This window comes from Zeugodacus cucurbitae, chromosome 5 (genome assembly GCF_028554725.1).
Source record: "Zeugodacus cucurbitae isolate PBARC_wt_2022May chromosome 5, idZeuCucr1.2, whole genome shotgun sequence".
Taxonomy (NCBI): Eukaryota; Metazoa; Arthropoda; class Insecta; order Diptera; family Tephritidae; genus Zeugodacus; species Zeugodacus cucurbitae.
This window is the reverse complement of record NC_071670.1, coordinates 15639958-15657343: the sequence shown is the minus strand read 5'-3', so window position 1 is coordinate 15657343 and position 17386 is coordinate 15639958. Positions and strand designations below refer to the sequence as shown.

The following is a 17386-nucleotide window of genomic DNA, read 5'->3' as shown; positions in this document are numbered from 1 at the left end:
CTCTTTTTTTTGTATAAAATAAATATATGTACATATGTATATATTTTATGTATGTATATATATGTATTCGTAAGTGTATGTGTGCCTTAAGGGCAACTGTTTATTTTATAATTTATAATCTTTTTGTTGATTCTTAGGCCGCATTTGTTCTTAACTTTTGCTCATAACTATTTGTATATACATGCATATAAGTATGTATGTACATACACCCTCACATATCGCATGTTTGATTAAATGAACATATTTCACTGCTCTGTTAGTTTCATTTACAATCAATACACACACATAAGTATTTACTTTTACATGAGTACATATTGTATAAATATATGTACATACATATATATACTTTACTTCTCAATCTATTGCAGCACATTCTCATGATGGTATGCGTGTGACCTAGTTTTCATTAAAATGAAATTCGTCTTCTCGCATTCAATATGCGGTCATATATTATCTGGTGTGTGTTTTTTATTTGTATTTTTTTAATTTAGAGGTGATTCGTTTGCTGTCGCATTGCAGGCACGCATACTCACACATGCTGAGGGCGGCTTATCATTTGGGCAGACTTCAATGATGTGATAATTCGGCGTTTTCATTACTTAAATACATACTTATGGATGTACATATCTTCATTCATATATTTTCAGAATTGTAACTGGTCTGCACGAGCTATTTAGAAAAAAGTAATTAAGGAAAAAAGAATTGAGAAAAATTATTTTGATGACAACTTTCATGCCGGGCGCAATTGCAACTGAACAAATCTAACACATATCTTTAAAAGACATGACATTGGCTTCTAGTTCTTTCCACACATTTTTTGTGGCTTCAAATGGCTCACGGCGCATACATATACATACATACATACATACGTATATACATATGTAGGAGTATAGGAACATTTTAGATAATTTTGGATCAAATTCAGATCTTTTGGTATGAGTCTGTTAGACTTTCATATATAATACATCATAAAACAAACTATCTTGAGATTTTTGGGTCAATCGTAAGCATAGTTGTGAAATCTACTTTCACTCTAGATTTTTAAAATCCATTTGCCATCTTTTTCCGATGTTTGATCGTAGTTCTGTGTGATCTCAGAACTCTCAATGTTTAATTGTGCTCATGTTAAATCAAGTCAAGTAACAGTTGTGAGTTTTCAGAACCTAAACCACCAAAAAACGTTCTCTATAAATAACCAAAGAAATTCCAAAAAACACCCTCCGCAGAGAAGACACGCCTCATTGATAAAACAAAATACATATGTATATGATTTCATAGGATCATATATCACCGTAATTTAAATCTCACTAGTCCCTCAATAGGAACAGCTACTATCACTCCATTAATAAAGAGGGCATGGTGGATTAATTATCAGATGATACTAAGTTTTAAATTAATAATTGTTTTTTTTTTTTATGAGCTTCCGAGCTGAAGTCATTGACCGTATGTTGATTTATAATTTCAGGTCCTGCTTACTTGTCCCTCGAATATGTGACTTTTTATTTTCCTTCCAATCGTTTCAGGAAGTGCAAGAAACAATTTGTTACCAAATCTTGTTCTATATTTCAGGTTTACCAAAAATATGATTACAAACGTTCCTCATATAAAGATGAGATCTGTAACAGGTCCAGTTCATAGCGATTAATGAGCAATTAACCTTCTAAAGGCTTTCTAGAGCAATTTGAATAAGCCAAAAGGATAAGCTGGAAACAAAAGACAACGATCATATAATAGCATGTTGTTAACACCATTCTTGAGGGATATTTGTCCAGCATTGTCCAGCTTTTGTCAGACTGAGGTTGAAACACCTCCGAAAGCCTAGCGAATTGGCTAGAATCGATATTACCAGTCTTAAGAAATTTATAACGGATTCCAAGCGGTTTGCTGAATCTTAAAGGTCTTTGATCCACAGGGAGTTTTATTGGTACCACAATGGACAGCGCCAGGCTGTCTAAGTGAGATCTTCTGTCTTTGCAGAGATCTGCCCACAAACCTAACCTAACCTAACCTAGTTAGCGTTTCTTTTTGTTAATCCTGTATTTGTTACCACTTTTCCATTCTTAAATCCATATATTCTTTTAAATTTTCGTACTACAAGCTGCTATATACATTAGGGTGGTACTTAGAAAATCTTTCGGACGACTTTGTACAGTGTTAACACTTTCAATTGGTGGAAAAATAGTTGACACTTGGCTTTTGATTTCAATTAGAGACAATTAGAGTGCGACGCAAGTCTCCACAGTGAAGTCTTAACTTTGATGCTTGTGAGACCCTATAATCACGATTAATTCAGAGTTTATGTATTATTTTTAACTATATCAAATTCAATCGACGTTGGATTTACTTTTACTTTACTTTACTTTTTAATTTATGTAATCTTTTTTCATAATTATGTTGCTGTATTCAAGTACCACCCTAATATATACATTTAATTACTAGAAATAGGCTTTCTCATTTTTAATCCTATCTTTGCTTATACTTCTCATTATTTTTGTACTCCTCAAATCAATATTTAATTTTTATTATTATTGTATTATATTAGGGTGGTACTTATGTCCAATTGAATTAATTTTCCAGTCTCTCTGCCTTAAATTGTAAAACCTTGTATATCTTATCTAAGTTTCGGGTCCAATTGGACAAAATTCAAGCGTGTCTTCACAAAAACAATGACAGACTTCAACTTCTGTTACGCACCCTAATCATCTACAATCGGAACTATATTTTATATAAAAATTTCGAGGTTGTACTTAAGATCTATTAATTCTGCTGTATTAATTTACTTTCTACACTTGAGTACCACCTTAATGTAACCATATATGTTCAAAATGCGATCTTCTAACTCTAAACACGTGTTTTGAAACACACACTCATTGTAAAAATACATACAAGAAATATACTCATATATGTACATATATATATTGGAAGTAGCGATCTTTAATTTAAGCGGCATGTGGATCTAGATACTTATACATATGTATATATATGTATGTATGTTTGCGTTTATAATAATTTGTATTCCATTCAAATCGGAGTTGGTTCTGTTGTCGCTTTTATTTTATACACTTTTTCTTCGTCTTTAAAGTTACAAGTTTATATACATCCATATAAACACAGATATATACAGATATACATATGTAGTCGTTTTGTTTTTGTTTCCAATTGTTACACCCTTCTTTCCGTGTCTGGCTTTTTGTGAGGCTTGTGCGACTATACCTTTATTGTGCCACTGCTCACCAACACACAGATACATACACAAATAATTTCCACTATATACCCCAAGTATATGCTTGTGTGTGTGTATCGGCAACGCCATAAACAACATCTCTGCCACTGCTGTTCGCGCTATCGCTGCTGCCGGCGTTGACTGCGTTGTAACGCCAGCTGCGCGTTTGGGCAGCGTGGCAGGGGTTTATTCGTGCGTGCAGCCTAGGAGTTTCGTTTAAATTGTATTCGAACGCTGAAGCGAACGGTCGTACTATTTCCCAAAAACTGCGAGAGTTTCAATACTCAACTAAAAAAAAAAAAACAAACTTATAAACTGCAATCAAAGTGAAAACTATCACAAGAAATTGAAAATTTTCAAAGTCAAAATCCAGCGAAAAAGTGTTTCAATTGTGTTTTGTGAAAAGAAAAGTTTTGAAAATATAAACAGTGCAAAAACTGCGCAAAACTTTCTAAAAAACATTTCGAAAGTATTTTTGTGTGTATCTAACACAGTTTCGAAAATTATTTTTCTAACTAAAAAAAGCTAAGAAAAATTGTGTTGTAGACTGCAAATTGTGTGTAGCTTAACGCTTAAACTTTCAAAAAACTATTACTTAAAACTTCAAAAATCTGTTTTTCGACTTGTTTCAAATCGCCGAAAATCAAACAAACACATTTTAAATGATCACACACTTACTATCCTGATAGTGTCTGCAGTGTTCTTCTGTGTGTGCGTCTCTCAAAATACCTGCCTACAAGTTGAAAAACGAAAAAGTTGGCGTTTTTAATTTCGTTTTGTAAACAAAAAGCAAACACAACAAAATGGCTTTTGCAATTATAAGCCGTGGCTTTTTGCGCACTTCCAAAGAAATACTGGAACGCAGCATCGTCATGGGCAATGTTGCAATCTCCCATTGTTTCATCGACGTTGAAGCTAATGTAAGTTTGAAGATGTTGTTACTTGCTACAGTCTGACACAAAAGTATGTGTACGTGAAAATATTACGAATTTCTAAATTTTTGTTTAGGGAAATTGTTATAATAAATTAAAAGTAATACATTTATATAAACTTTTGGCTGCGTACGCATACTTTTGTGTTTGAGTGTTATTTTTATAAAAATGAAATTTTATTGTGATATTGTTTATATGAAAATATGTGTGAAAAAATTCTAAAGTTAAATTTTAAAAATATTTTTTATTTAAAAATTGTCTCCACAAAAGAAAAAAATTATAAGATTGGGTCACAGAGATCAAGTTTGTGCAGGTCGTGCGTCTTTTGCGTAATATTTTGAATCTGTTTTTGTTTCGCATGAAGTTTTTTTTTGTTTTTTAATATTATAATATTAATATTAAATAATTAATTAAGAAAATATTAAATTTAATTTCAATTTTAATATTATTTTTTAATAAATATATATAAAATATTCACACAATTTAAAATATAAATAAGTATTATTTTCTTAGTAAAAATATATATAAAGAAAATTATAAATATAGTATAATATATTATATTATTTAATATTTTCCTTACAAAAATTAAATTTATTTTGATTACGGAAATTTTAATTTCCTTTGAAATTTTTTTATTTATAAAAAAATAAATAAAAAATGTATGCCATTTATTTTTAAGATATAGTGAAAATAAAAAAAAAAATATTGTTTTATATAATTTGTTTATTAAAAATTAAAAAAAAAATTTTTTTTGGAAATTAAAAAATAATTTTATTTTTTTATAGGACTGCTTTGCTTTAAAGAAACATTTTTTTTTTTTAATTTTTTTGTGTTAACAATCTTTAAAGTAACAAAAATAAAAGTAAGAAAAAAATATTTTTTTTTTAATTTTGAAAGTGAAACTTTAATTTTTTTATTATTTTTTATTAAATTTTAAAGCCAAATAAAACAAAAAAGTTTATTCAATTTAAATAGTAATACAAAGAAAATAAATACAAAATAAATTTTATTGATTCTTAAAAATAGTACTTAAAAAATTTTATAACCAAAATCAAAAAATATTTTTTTTTGTAAAAGCGTTTATGTTGTAATTGAAAACTAAGCAATTATACAGCAAACATTTTTAATTAGACCTTGTGTTAGTAGTATCTGCATTAACTAATTATAAGCCTCCTAGAAGCATATACCATGTGCATATGCATGTCTAAGTCTAATCTGACATGCTTGTCAGTTTCGCTTAATGAGTTTTATACAAAAAAAAAAAAACAAAATCTATAATTAATACTTCTTTCAACTGCAAACTCATTAGAGAAGAGTGTTCTCGATTGTTCAGGAAGTTTCCGAAACCAATCTACATACAATGCATATCTAAGTACATACATATGCATACATATATCTTTAAACATGCTACATATGCACATATGGTATATACATATCTAGGCATATACATATATACAAACAACAACTCAGTTGCATGACTATTTGGAAATATTACAACTTTTTCAAGATTAAACACACTTGTTTCGCTTTATCTGCAAAGCCTGCTTATATATATGCACTGTTATGTAGATATATACATACATATATACATATGTATATAGAGTGTACATAAAATGTATTTTTTCTTAGACTGTCTTTCATTTTTCTTTTTTTGACTGTTTACTTGGTCTTTCGAGTTACATGAGTTACAACATTATCACTTCGAAGGGCTGTATTCTCACTAACACATATACATTACGTATAGATAAATAGTATATAAATGTGTGTGTATGAAAATATATACGTGTTTATACTTTTTTGGCTTCTGTTGAACACGTGTTCGTTTGTGTTTTCAATTTTTCAAAACAGTTGGTGGTAGTTTACAACCGCAAAATTTCTCAGAGTGTATTTCTTTATTGAATTCGAACCTAGAAATTTCTCTTTGCTTTTCCTTAATTTTCTAGAATTTTTAAGAAAATATCAATTGTAGCATTTATTATAACGTATAAATTATTGCTATTATTAACCTCATACATTTATTGCATAAAGTACTTTTCTATTAATAAACTAATAACATCACCCCAGACAACCTCATTCAAATTGCTAACAAATTCAAGTCTCAAAACCTTGATTTTGGGAGCAGAACCGGCAAAAGAACGTTTTTATTAAACGCAAAACGAAAACAAATGGCGAGCAACAGGTCAATGTTGTATGCAATACAAACGATTAATAGTAGCAGGTTATCACTTGAGAGGCCTAGTAGGAAATTAAGGAAAGGAAAATTACAAAAAAAAAATGAAAAGATAAGCAAATGAAAAATTGTCTGCTTAAAGTACAAAGTTAAACAATAATATTAATATTGTAAATAATAGAAATAAAATAAAATGATAAAATATATTAATAAAAATTAATAAAAAAATAAAAATAAAATAAAAAGATATTAAAATTAATAATTAATAAAAATTAATTAGTTTATATTCACTCAATACTTGGCTCGCAATATTACAGGTGTGTTAAAGTCAATCCACATATTTGAGTTATAAAGTATACCAGTTGTTTTTCGATTCGCTATTCTTCCAATTTTTGTCGCATCATAGAAAGCAGTATTAAATGTGGATTTGTTCAACATAATTTAAAACATTTTAATGTATTTTGGCTAGTTTGTTACATATGATGAGCATACATACATTTAATTTTTATTGATTTATGTGTCCTCTAAATATGTGCTATCATCTTCTGCATAAATTATATCAGTTAAATTCCACATCTTCAACACATTTCCTTCAGGGTATCACCTTTCGTATTTTCTTGTTTTTGAACATCCGACTTTCCGTTCCAACATCTTTGTTTTGCCTCGCCTCACGGTTTAAGGTACAAAATTTCCGCTTTTTTTGTTGTTTAATTAATTAAAAATTGCTGCTGGTGCCTTCATTAAACCGTTGTTATTGTTGTGTGTGCCTTTGTGTTTTGCGTGTGGCATTTGGCGGGCATGCGAATTGAAAGGAAACAACGAGGTCTTTTGCATAATTTGCTAAATTAATATGTATGTGTATATATTTGTATGTTTGTATAGGTCACGAGCAAAGGTGATTAAAAATAATGATAATGATTAAAAGCAGAAAATAAAACTAAAAAAGTTTTAACGAAAAAAATAATTATTTTGTCTTAAAAAAACTGAAAAAAATTAGACAACATTTGTTTTTTTTTGTATTTGAAAAATATAAAAACTTTAATAATATTTTTTTATTAAAAAAAAATTAAAATGTAATTTTAAAAAATTGTTTAAAAATAAAAAAAAATTAATTTCATTAAAATTCATATTTTTTTATAAAAAAAAATCTAATGAAAATATAAAAACAACTTTAAATTATGTAAAAAAAATATATAAATAAATTTGTTTAAAAAATCTTTAGTAAAATCAAGAACTAATAATTTAAAATTGGTTAGTAGCCTAAATAATTAAAAATATATGCCTATAAACTACACATTTTTTATTTAAAATTCAAATAATATTTTTTATACCAACCAAATATGCATAGTCATTATGGATACCAAAAAAATATTAAAAAAATATAATAAAACAAAAAATAACTTAAAAAAAGAAAAAAAATCATGAAACAAGAAAAAAAGACACTACACTAGCCATCCAAAAACAATTTTGTGCTCGCTACTTTAATAAACAAATAGTGGAAGTAAAAACAACTGTAAAAAACCATTAGAAAAGTAAACTTCATTTAAAAACGTAAATATTTTTGTTTTCTGCTTTTTGGAGCATTCACATAATTGCTCTTTATTTCTTCATTTATTTCATGTTTGCACTTGAAATTTTTTTTCTTAAATTTTTTTGCTACTTAACAGCATAAATATGTCTGTGTGCACATATGGCTGTACTTTTACTAAAACTCGTAAACAATAAGTATGTTTTTAAGTGTTTCAATTGCGCAAACAAAGGAAAAATAATAACAAATAAAATAAATAAATAAAAATTAAAAAGAAATAGTAGAAAAATAAATAAATAAAAAATAAAATAAATAAAAAAAAAATAAATGAAAACAAAAAAAAATTAGAGAAAAAAACTAAAAAAAGCATTGTAAAAAATAAATAAATAAAAACTTGTGACAATATACATTCGTAACATTTCCATTTTATTTTAGTTTTTTAATAAAATAATTTAATTTATTAAGCATCTTATTATCTTACAGCCTTTATAGAAACTTTGAGTTAAAATAAAAAAATAAATTAAAATAATAAAATAAAAAAACATCTGTTATTGTAACTGTACATAGTTAAAGTTACCGCCATATATGTAAACCTTCAAACCATTAGTTAATCACCTTCAAATTTTGTAAACAAAGTTTTCATTAGTTCCAAATAGTTGCACACGGCGCACATTTTAATTAACTTTCATGCAGTCAATGATCTTCGAAGTAAACAAAATTAACCGTAATGTTTTTTGTATGTGAAGAAAGTTTGTTTTGGTTGCAATTTTGTAACGGTAAAAACTAATAAAATTCGAATTTTTGGTAAAAGCTTGGCATATATACATATATGTATGTATGAGTGTTTGTATGAAATTGTGATAAGCAACAGTTAAGCATTTAATTCACACATATATGTATATATATATATATATAATACCTACAAACATGTCTGTATTCAGCAGCAAGTTCGTTGCTTTTGTTGAAGTCTTTTGTTTTCGTATCAAACAAACACAAGCAAGTGAGTGAACGGTGTTTGGATAAACATATTTCGTAAACAACACACGCCATTTGCATACATATGCATACATACATACCTCTATATAGTGTATAAGCGTGTGCATTGTGCCAGAAAAGTCGGTAAACAAAAACTTTCGAAACCGGCGCTTCGTTAAAGTAAACAAACTAATTTATTGCCCTGCGAATACAGCAAAGAAAGAGAGAAAAGATGAAAAGATAATAATAAACAATAATACTGAGTTATATGTAAAAAAAAAAAAAAATTGAAAAAAAATTAATTCAAATTTATTAAATTTAAATTTTTTTTTCATAATTTTGAAGGCGCTAAAAATTATTTTTTAAATTTCAAAAGACTTAAAAAAATAGTTTTTCCCTCAGAATGAAAAAAATATATTAATTCAAATTTATTAAATTTTTTTCATAATTTTGAAGGCGCTAAAAATTAGTTTTTTCATTTTTCCTCAATATTCAACTTCAACTCATCTTCAACTCGTTAAAAAAATTTATTACTACATTTTTTTTTAATTAATTAAAAAATAATTTTTTAATAAAGTTTTTTTTTTCATTTTGATTAAAGACTTATTTATTAAAATTTTTCAAGATATTTTTTTTTTTTAATTTTGGCGCAAAATTTCATTAAAAGGATTTTTTTTTATTTTAAATAATTTTTTATTTAAAAATTAGTAATTTTTTTTAAATAATAATTTTTCCCAAACATTTTTTTTTAATTTTTTTTCAATGCTCTATATTTAATTAATATTATAAAACTCAGTAAAAACATTTTTAATGGTTTATTTGTAAGTTTTCCAATTTAATATAGTATTGTGTAATGCCCACGTGTTCATTATACTCGTTGGTCCACATGTCTAAAAAAAATCAGGGCACAAATATTATATAACCTCACTTTGATTATTTAGAGAGTATTTGTATTTGAAAGCAAATACAGTTATGCTTGCATTATGGCATATGAATAACGTTTGAATTGCAATGACAGATGACAATTTGAAAATCAACAAATCAGAGCAGTCAAAGTTGAAAATCAATACAATTTTAATATTTATATAGTTGGTGTGACTTGTGAAATCGTTTAATTTATTTGTATTTGAACTATAAATAATGATTTTAGGTGCGCTTTTACGATTTATATAAATATATATTTACATTACATAATGATTTCCCCATATATGTATGCACATATTGAGGGTAAGGTTATGAGACTTTGTAAACAGACAGAAATTGTCAAATAAAAGCAAGCAATTCATTGAACTACATAAATATTGCACCCTTCAGATCTTTTGTTGTATTTTTTAAAATAAATTTAAACAATTTCAAACTTTCTATTTAGTCATCACTTAATCTGTTGTTTCATTCCCAACGAGCGAACCACCTGTTCGCAAATGTCTTATTATTTTTCTTTGTTCCTATTGCAATTAATCATGCGTTATGTGCCCCACAAATTAATCAATTCAATTCCACTTTGTTCATTCCAGCATTCCACCACTGCAATTGTACAGCATCGCACGGCTTGCACCGCTATCAACGCTGCCAACACAGCTGGTGTCTTTATGAGACCCGTGTGCAATGGCAGCTATTGTCTGTTGCAGCCCAGGCTGAACAATTCATTGACAAAGCGTAAGACTAGTTCGAAGAAACAAGTGTCCACTGTAGCATCATCAAAGCGTGAAGAAGAAAGGTGAGTGAACTCGGAAGAAAGAAAGAAAGAACATACAATATAAATTATGATTCTTCTGTGTAGACACTAGACTACAAAATTGCTAAGATTTTTTTTGAAATCGTATAAAAAATTGTTTTAAATATAGTTTAAAATATTTTTTCATAAAAAATGTTTATAAATAAAAAACTTATTATAAAATTTGTATAAAAAATATATTTAAAATCATTAAAAAATTAATATCAGCTTTCGAAAAAAAGTTCCTAAAAAGAACAAAAAAAAAGTGTATAATATATATAATACAGAAAATAAAAATTAAAAGAAAAAAAAAATATTACATTAAAAAATATATTTCCATGATCTATTTAATATAACATTTTTTCTCTAAATTTAATATCATTAGCTACTTTTTTTTGTAGTCTAGCCATATTTACAAATATATATATAATTATTTCATTAAATGTAATATTAATTATATATTTTCTTTTACAGTGATAGCGATTCGGATTCCGACGATGAATTTGAACAAAGACGTACGAGCGTGCGCTCCAAGCACAGTGCGAGGGTAAGCATTTTTTATCAAAAATATTTAGTATATATTTTAATAAAATAATGAAGAAATATATTTAAGATATTTAGAAGAAAAAATAGCTTTATAATATAATTTATTATTACTATTATTTTTTGTTTTTTAATTATTTTTAAAATATTTTTTTAATTTAATTTCTTCATAATTATAATATTTAAAATTGTTGGGGTGAAGAGAGACTTCAAAATTTATTAATTAATATTTTTTATTAAAATGTTTTTTGAAATGTTTTTTTTTTTTTTATTTCTAAAGAAACTATTTTAATTTGCAGTTTTATCAAAAAAATATTTAAAGATTTTATTTTTTTTATTTTTTAAAGAATTGTTTTTAATTTTATTTTTTATTTTTTATTTTAATTATTTATAATATTACCTCTAATATTTTATCTTTTTAAATTGTTGTTTTTTTTTCTAATAAAACTATTTTAATTTGCAGTTTTATCAAAAAAATATTTAAAGATTTTATTTTTTTTATTTTTTAAAGAATCGTTAATTTTATTTTATTTTTATTAATTATTTATAATATTTTATTATTTTATATATTATATTTTTTTTATTTCTAATAAAACAATTTTAATTTGCAGTTTTATCAAAAAAATATTTAAGAATATGACTTTGATATTTTAATTTTAATTTATTATAATAATTTAATATTTTATATTAACTTTTGATAATATTTTATTCTTTTCTGTTAATTTTGTATATCATTTTATTATTTTTTAAATTTTCATAGTATATTATTTTATTTTTTGCTTTTAACAAAACAACTTTAATTTGTTATTTTCCATTTTCCAATAAACATTTTTTGTTATTCATTTATTGTTTTTTTCTAATTTAATATTGTTTTTATTAAACAATATTGGTAATTTTATCATATAAATTATTAAGAATAGTGGTTTTGATTTTTTAAATTCATTTTCTACTTAATTAATGAAATAAAATAATTTTTTTTTTTTTAAATATTTTTGTTGTTTTTTAAACTTAGAACAAGTTTCTCTGAGCTTTTAATTTATTATATTTTTATGCAAATTGTTAAGTCTGGTAACATTTGTTAATTTAAAAAATTATAATAATTGCTCCAACAATAGCGATCTCGGCACAGTTATAACTAGTTTCTTTGCTTTTTCGCATAAACTCAGCTCATTTAAATATTTTTTTCTTTGTATATATTTTTCTATAAAAAAAATAAGTTGAACTAAAAAATCATTCCACGTTTAGCCAACTATTTCTTTCAATATTTTTTTGTATTTTTTTCTTTAATTTTGTGCTGTTGTATAATCATTGAATTTATTAAAAAATGTATTTATTTTTTTTTTCAAATTTATTTAGTTTTTTTTTTTAATTTTTTCTATTACTTTTTGTGTTTTTTCTTTGCTTTGCTTTATCACAGCTATGCAAATAAGCGTGTTTTCGAACACTTTTGGCATACTTAAAAAATCATAAACACATGCCGATTTTTTAATGAGGCGCTAAAACAACAAACATATAGTCTAAAATTGGTATTGTTCCGCAATTTAAGCGTGGCTTGTCTGTCAACGGCATTAAAATTTAGGCTTTATAACTGGTTTCTAAAAAATTAATTTGCACGCGTTGAACGAGTTTGAGAGGGCAGAGCAAAAGAAATATATTTGCATAAAATAAAACCTAGAAATCAGAAAAAAAAAATTCAAAAATCAAAATTATTATAAAAAAATATTAAAAAATTATAATTAAAATTTTGCAAATATATATTTTTATATAAAGGTACTGAAATTTTCATTATTCATATAAAGTTTAAATTAAAAGTAGTTAAACTATGTAATTAGCTTCAAAAGTTAGTTAAAAATTTACAAAAATTTAGATAAATTAATATAATATTATTTCTATAGGAAAAAATATTATAATTAAAGTTAATTATATTATTTTTTAAATATAAGCTTGAAATAATAATAATCTCCGATAGGCAAATTTTTAATATTCGTTTTCTCCTTCTTCTCGTTACAGGGCGATTCCGAGTTCTGGCGACGCAAGATGCGCACGCTCCATCGCATACTCGACGTCAATCGCGATGGCGTTATATCATTTGACGATTTCAAATTGATTGCCAAACGCTTCACGGACTTGGGACATCTCACGCCTGAGACGTCTGCAGAGTTCGAGCAGGTGATGCGTCAAACGTGGGAGGAGCAATTCGGCGAAATTACGCCATATAATTTAGTGACTGCCGAGCAGTTCTTGGTGGAGGTGCACCATCGTCTCAACGATGAGCAGATGGTGAAGCGCATCGGACGCTTTTTGCCCTATTTATTCAAGGTAAATACTTTAAGAACAATAAATTTTAACATACAGTTATTTAACCTTTGTTATTTTTCTACTTGCAGGCCGTTGATTACGATCACACCGGCCATTTGGATCTCGAACAGTATAAGCTGTTCTTCCGTTGTCTGGGCCTTTCAGATGAAGATGCTGCTATTTCTTTTGCTGTGATAGACAAAAATGGCGATGGCCAATTGTCCTTAAAGGAGTTTCTACATTTGGGACGTCAATATTTCCTAACCGAAGACGATTCGAAAATTTCGAAAATGTTCTGGGGTCCATTGATCGATCATTGACTTGTTGAACATGCGTACACCGCTGTGTTGGAGTTGTTGTCGCGCGGCAAAATGAACGATCTACACCGCGCACAATATATTCTCTACATACTCTGCATGCAAAATGTCTCGGAGCAATTTGGTATATTCAATGACGACATCTATGGAGGAAACCCTTTGCTAAGACTATTATTTTATGTTAATACATTTATTTTTTTAACCATAACACTGCGTTCGTATGAAAATGGCGATTTTAAGCAGTTTATTGTATGTCATATAAGGAAATTTAATGAATCACGTAAGAAGGCGAAAAAACGAAAGAAAAAAAGAAGAAAAAGAATATAAAAAAAAAAACTAAAAAACCATATAATTCGTTTTATTTTGTATGTATTAGAGTTTAGGGTGGTCCACAAGATTGATACGAGTATTGCGACGCGAAATGTACTGTCAAATTTCGTTCAAGACATCACTAACTAAAAACTTTTTCAATTTATATACAACGACAGTGGATGTTAGTCTCATATCATTCATGACCTGGACATAGGACATAGGAAACCCAATTGAGAAGCCCATTTAACCGACTTTCAGTCGACGAAATACAACGAAGTGCATTTGGATGATCTTTGGGTCCTGTAGTCCAGTACTCCTCAATGGCTTTGTGACCGAAGGATTTAAACTTCAGATTCAGATTCAGATAATTTATGAAACCAAAGGTTAGAGCTGTTTGAATCGCTCTATTTACGAGGCTTCTAATTTAAATGTCTTATTTCTGTTGTGGGAAGATATCGCCCAATAAGAGTAGAGATACTGGTGTCTAAGCTGTTTATAAGTTCAGAATCCGTAAGGTGAATTACAAAGGGGTTTGCAATAATAATTTCATTTTTGAATAAAATAAAAACGGTTTAGGATATCAATGAAATTCTTTACTCCTGTGAAAGTACATTCGAAGCCATTTGGTATGGAACCCGATTTCTTTAGCCTGGCCACCGCGAGCACGCTTGCAGAAGTCTAGACGCTGAACCAAATTTTCGAAGGTTTTTAAGCATAAATCGGCCGATATTGCGGGAATTTCACGTCAGATATTCGTACGAAGTTTATCAATCGTCGCTGGCTTGTTGACATAGATCATAGACTTGACGTAGCCCCAGAGGAAATAGTTTAACGCCGTCAAATCGTACGACCGAGGTGGCCAATTTATTGGGCCATTTCGTGAGATAACATGTTCACCAAACTCATTAGTGACATTCGCTGTGTGGCTTGTGGCGTCGTCCTGTTTGAACCACATATTGTCCAAATCCATATATTATCCAATTCGGGCCAAAAATATGAAGTTATCATTGAGCGGTAGCGATTCCCATTCACAGTAACGTCCTGGTAAGAAGTACGGTCTAATGACGCAGTCTGCTCATAAACCGCACCAAACTGTATTTTTTTCGGGATACAATGGTGAGTCATAAAGTACGTGTGGATTGCTGCCTGACCAATAACGCATATTTTGCTTATTGGCGAAGCCATTCAGCCAGAAATGATAACGACCATAAATTGGATATCGCGCTGTGTGACATTTTCAAAAATTCGATTTTTTTATTTTTTGCTTACTCGATAGTTTGTACTTTCAAAAATATCCTGTGAAAGCGGTAAGATCGTAACTTGAATAGTTTTTTCATGGCAGCGTTCTAAAGATCTACCGCTCGATGGTATAAGCAGCTATAGGCGTTTTTCTCGAAACAACATTTCTCAAAATTGCTGACATCATAACTCAACAATACATTAACCGACCGACTTCAAATAAAATAAACTGAGTATTCTGGAATATATTTACAATCCTAATGTTTTATTTTTTTTTTGTTTCTGCAGGTCATGGCCTGAATCATGTCAGCAGTTAGGGAACTTTTTTTTTGGCACCTTCGGACACAGAATTATATTTCAATTTTTTTGTAAAAAAAAAATGTTGAAATATAGCTCAAAATATATACAATCGAGTACTTTCTTTAAAATAGCCCCTTAAAGTTGAGGCCACTGACTCCGAATTTCGGTAGTAAATTTTAATAAATTCGACTCGTTGGATTATATATACATATTTCCATGGTGAAATGGCAAACCTTACTGAAGAAAAATATCAAAAGAGCGGGAAAATATATAGCGTCGTTTGCTGTCTTTGTCGGTCTACTTTTGTAGCGCCCCATTTGAAAACCCCTTATTTTATCAAGCCGCATACTACATCCAAAAAATATCTGCCGATTGTTGTGGTTGTAGCGGTTATCTAGTCCTGGTGACAAGCATAAATCAATTGCCATCAAAATCATTTAACGGGAAGCTCAAAAAACGAGTTGTTTCGACGGGGTCGGACCAAAGGGAAAGGAACGTTAGATGTGCGGGTTTAATTGGGCATGCAAGGTAGTGGTTATTGTGATGAGAAGACTTATTGAACGTGAGCAATATGTTGGAAATGTCGGGGTCTAGTCTGGACTTTAATCTACTACAGTATCCAGAACGAAGTTGCGCGAGGGCTACTCCAGTTCCGCAAGGCAACTTGAGCTCGGTGTTTGCAATGTGTAATGAATTGATTCCAAGGATAAGGTATATTGTTATATGTCATCTTCTTATTTCAGAAAAGTACTCTTGATATCTCTGGGAGGCCGTTCGGCTTCCAGTAAGTGACTTCTTTGAAAGCATCCCAATATAAACTGCTTGGAGAGAATTTCGTTACGCTCCTTAACAGGAAACATACGGGACTCGTTGTCTAGATTTTCGACCCAAGACATCAAGAGACAACCAGTGACTGTTTGGAACGTGATATTCAAGTCTGAAGCTTCATTATCTGCGCCCTATTGCACCCAGGCGGCCATAGTTTGCGACCAACTGGTAAGATGTCAGCAACGTTTATTTTTTCTTTCCCCATTTACTGCCAGCTAGTGACATTTACAGTCGATTTACAGCCGGTCGCTCTATCAGGCTAATTTGGTCTCGCTAATTTGGACATTATGGTTTGCCCTTGGAAAGAGAAGCTTTCTGAGTTCTTAGACAGCAAAAACTTGTACAGATAATTCAAACGTTGATACGGTAATTTTCTCAAATCCTTCTGAGCTTGAGTCTAACTATTGTACTAAGTCTCATTCGAACCATTGTGGGACTGCGACGAGAGGTTAGGTTATAATCGTGATCTGATTGGTTCAAAAAAAAAAAAAAACACGAAACCAAATTAGTTAGTTACACAACAATAAAAATTTGGACCTTTTCTATACCTGATGCAGTCTTAATTTGTTTGGTCTCATCATCGAAAAATTGCTGAGAAGGTAAGTTATGGGTTTATCACTATTTTAGAGCTTTGAAGATACAATATTATAAAACACTTTAAATTTACTATGCACTCGACAATTTTGAGCATTTTAATATAAATCATATCATATGAATGTAATATGTATGTATGTATTAAAGTAAAAATCAATGAACAAAAAGCAAAAAAGAAACAGAACAAATATTATTGTTATGTCATTTTCTGCGCTAGAGAACTAAACTAAATGGCTTATTATTTAGCCTTTACGATTTAAATGTAATAAGTGTAATGAAAATTTTATGATTTTGGGCATTTTATTAAACACCAAGTTGTTGATTGATATGCTTGACGTCACGAATTTGGGAGTCCACTTCGGCAGCGCTGTAGAAGAAAAGTAATGGAGAATAAATTAATTATAATTACCAAA

The 17386-nt window shown here is 28.6% G+C and overlaps 2 protein-coding genes across 3 annotated transcripts in view; one reads left to right on the top strand and one right to left on the bottom strand.

Annotated features, from left to right (window-relative positions):
• Positions 1-3434: 3434 nt before the first annotated feature.
• Positions 3435-13830, top strand: LOC105214625 (sarcoplasmic calcium-binding protein). The gene is made up of 5 exons (XM_054231382.1): positions 3435-4143; positions 10343-10545; positions 11017-11089; positions 13096-13404; positions 13473-13830. Exons 1-5 carry the CDS (start codon positions 4027-4029, stop codon positions 13701-13703), a joined length of 933 nt encoding a protein of 310 aa, XP_054087357.1. The 5' UTR covers positions 3435-4026; the 3' UTR covers positions 13704-13830.
• A 3211-nt stretch (positions 13831-17041) lies between these two features.
• Positions 17042-17386, bottom strand: part of LOC105214624 (nuclear pore complex protein Nup88) — an 85852-nt gene continuing 85507 nt past the window's right edge. Inside the window, exons 12-13 of one of the 2 annotated variants that reach the window (XM_054231158.1) lie at positions 17237-17340; positions 17042-17206 (exon numbers count right to left, since the gene is read on the bottom strand). In XM_054231158.1, the coding sequence (XP_054087133.1) occupies positions 17277-17340 (64 nt within the window). In that variant the 3' untranslated portion in view covers positions 17042-17206; positions 17237-17276. Of the gene's footprint in view, positions 17341-17386 lie in introns of both variants that reach the window. The other variant, XM_011188149.3, reaches the window with a different exon arrangement.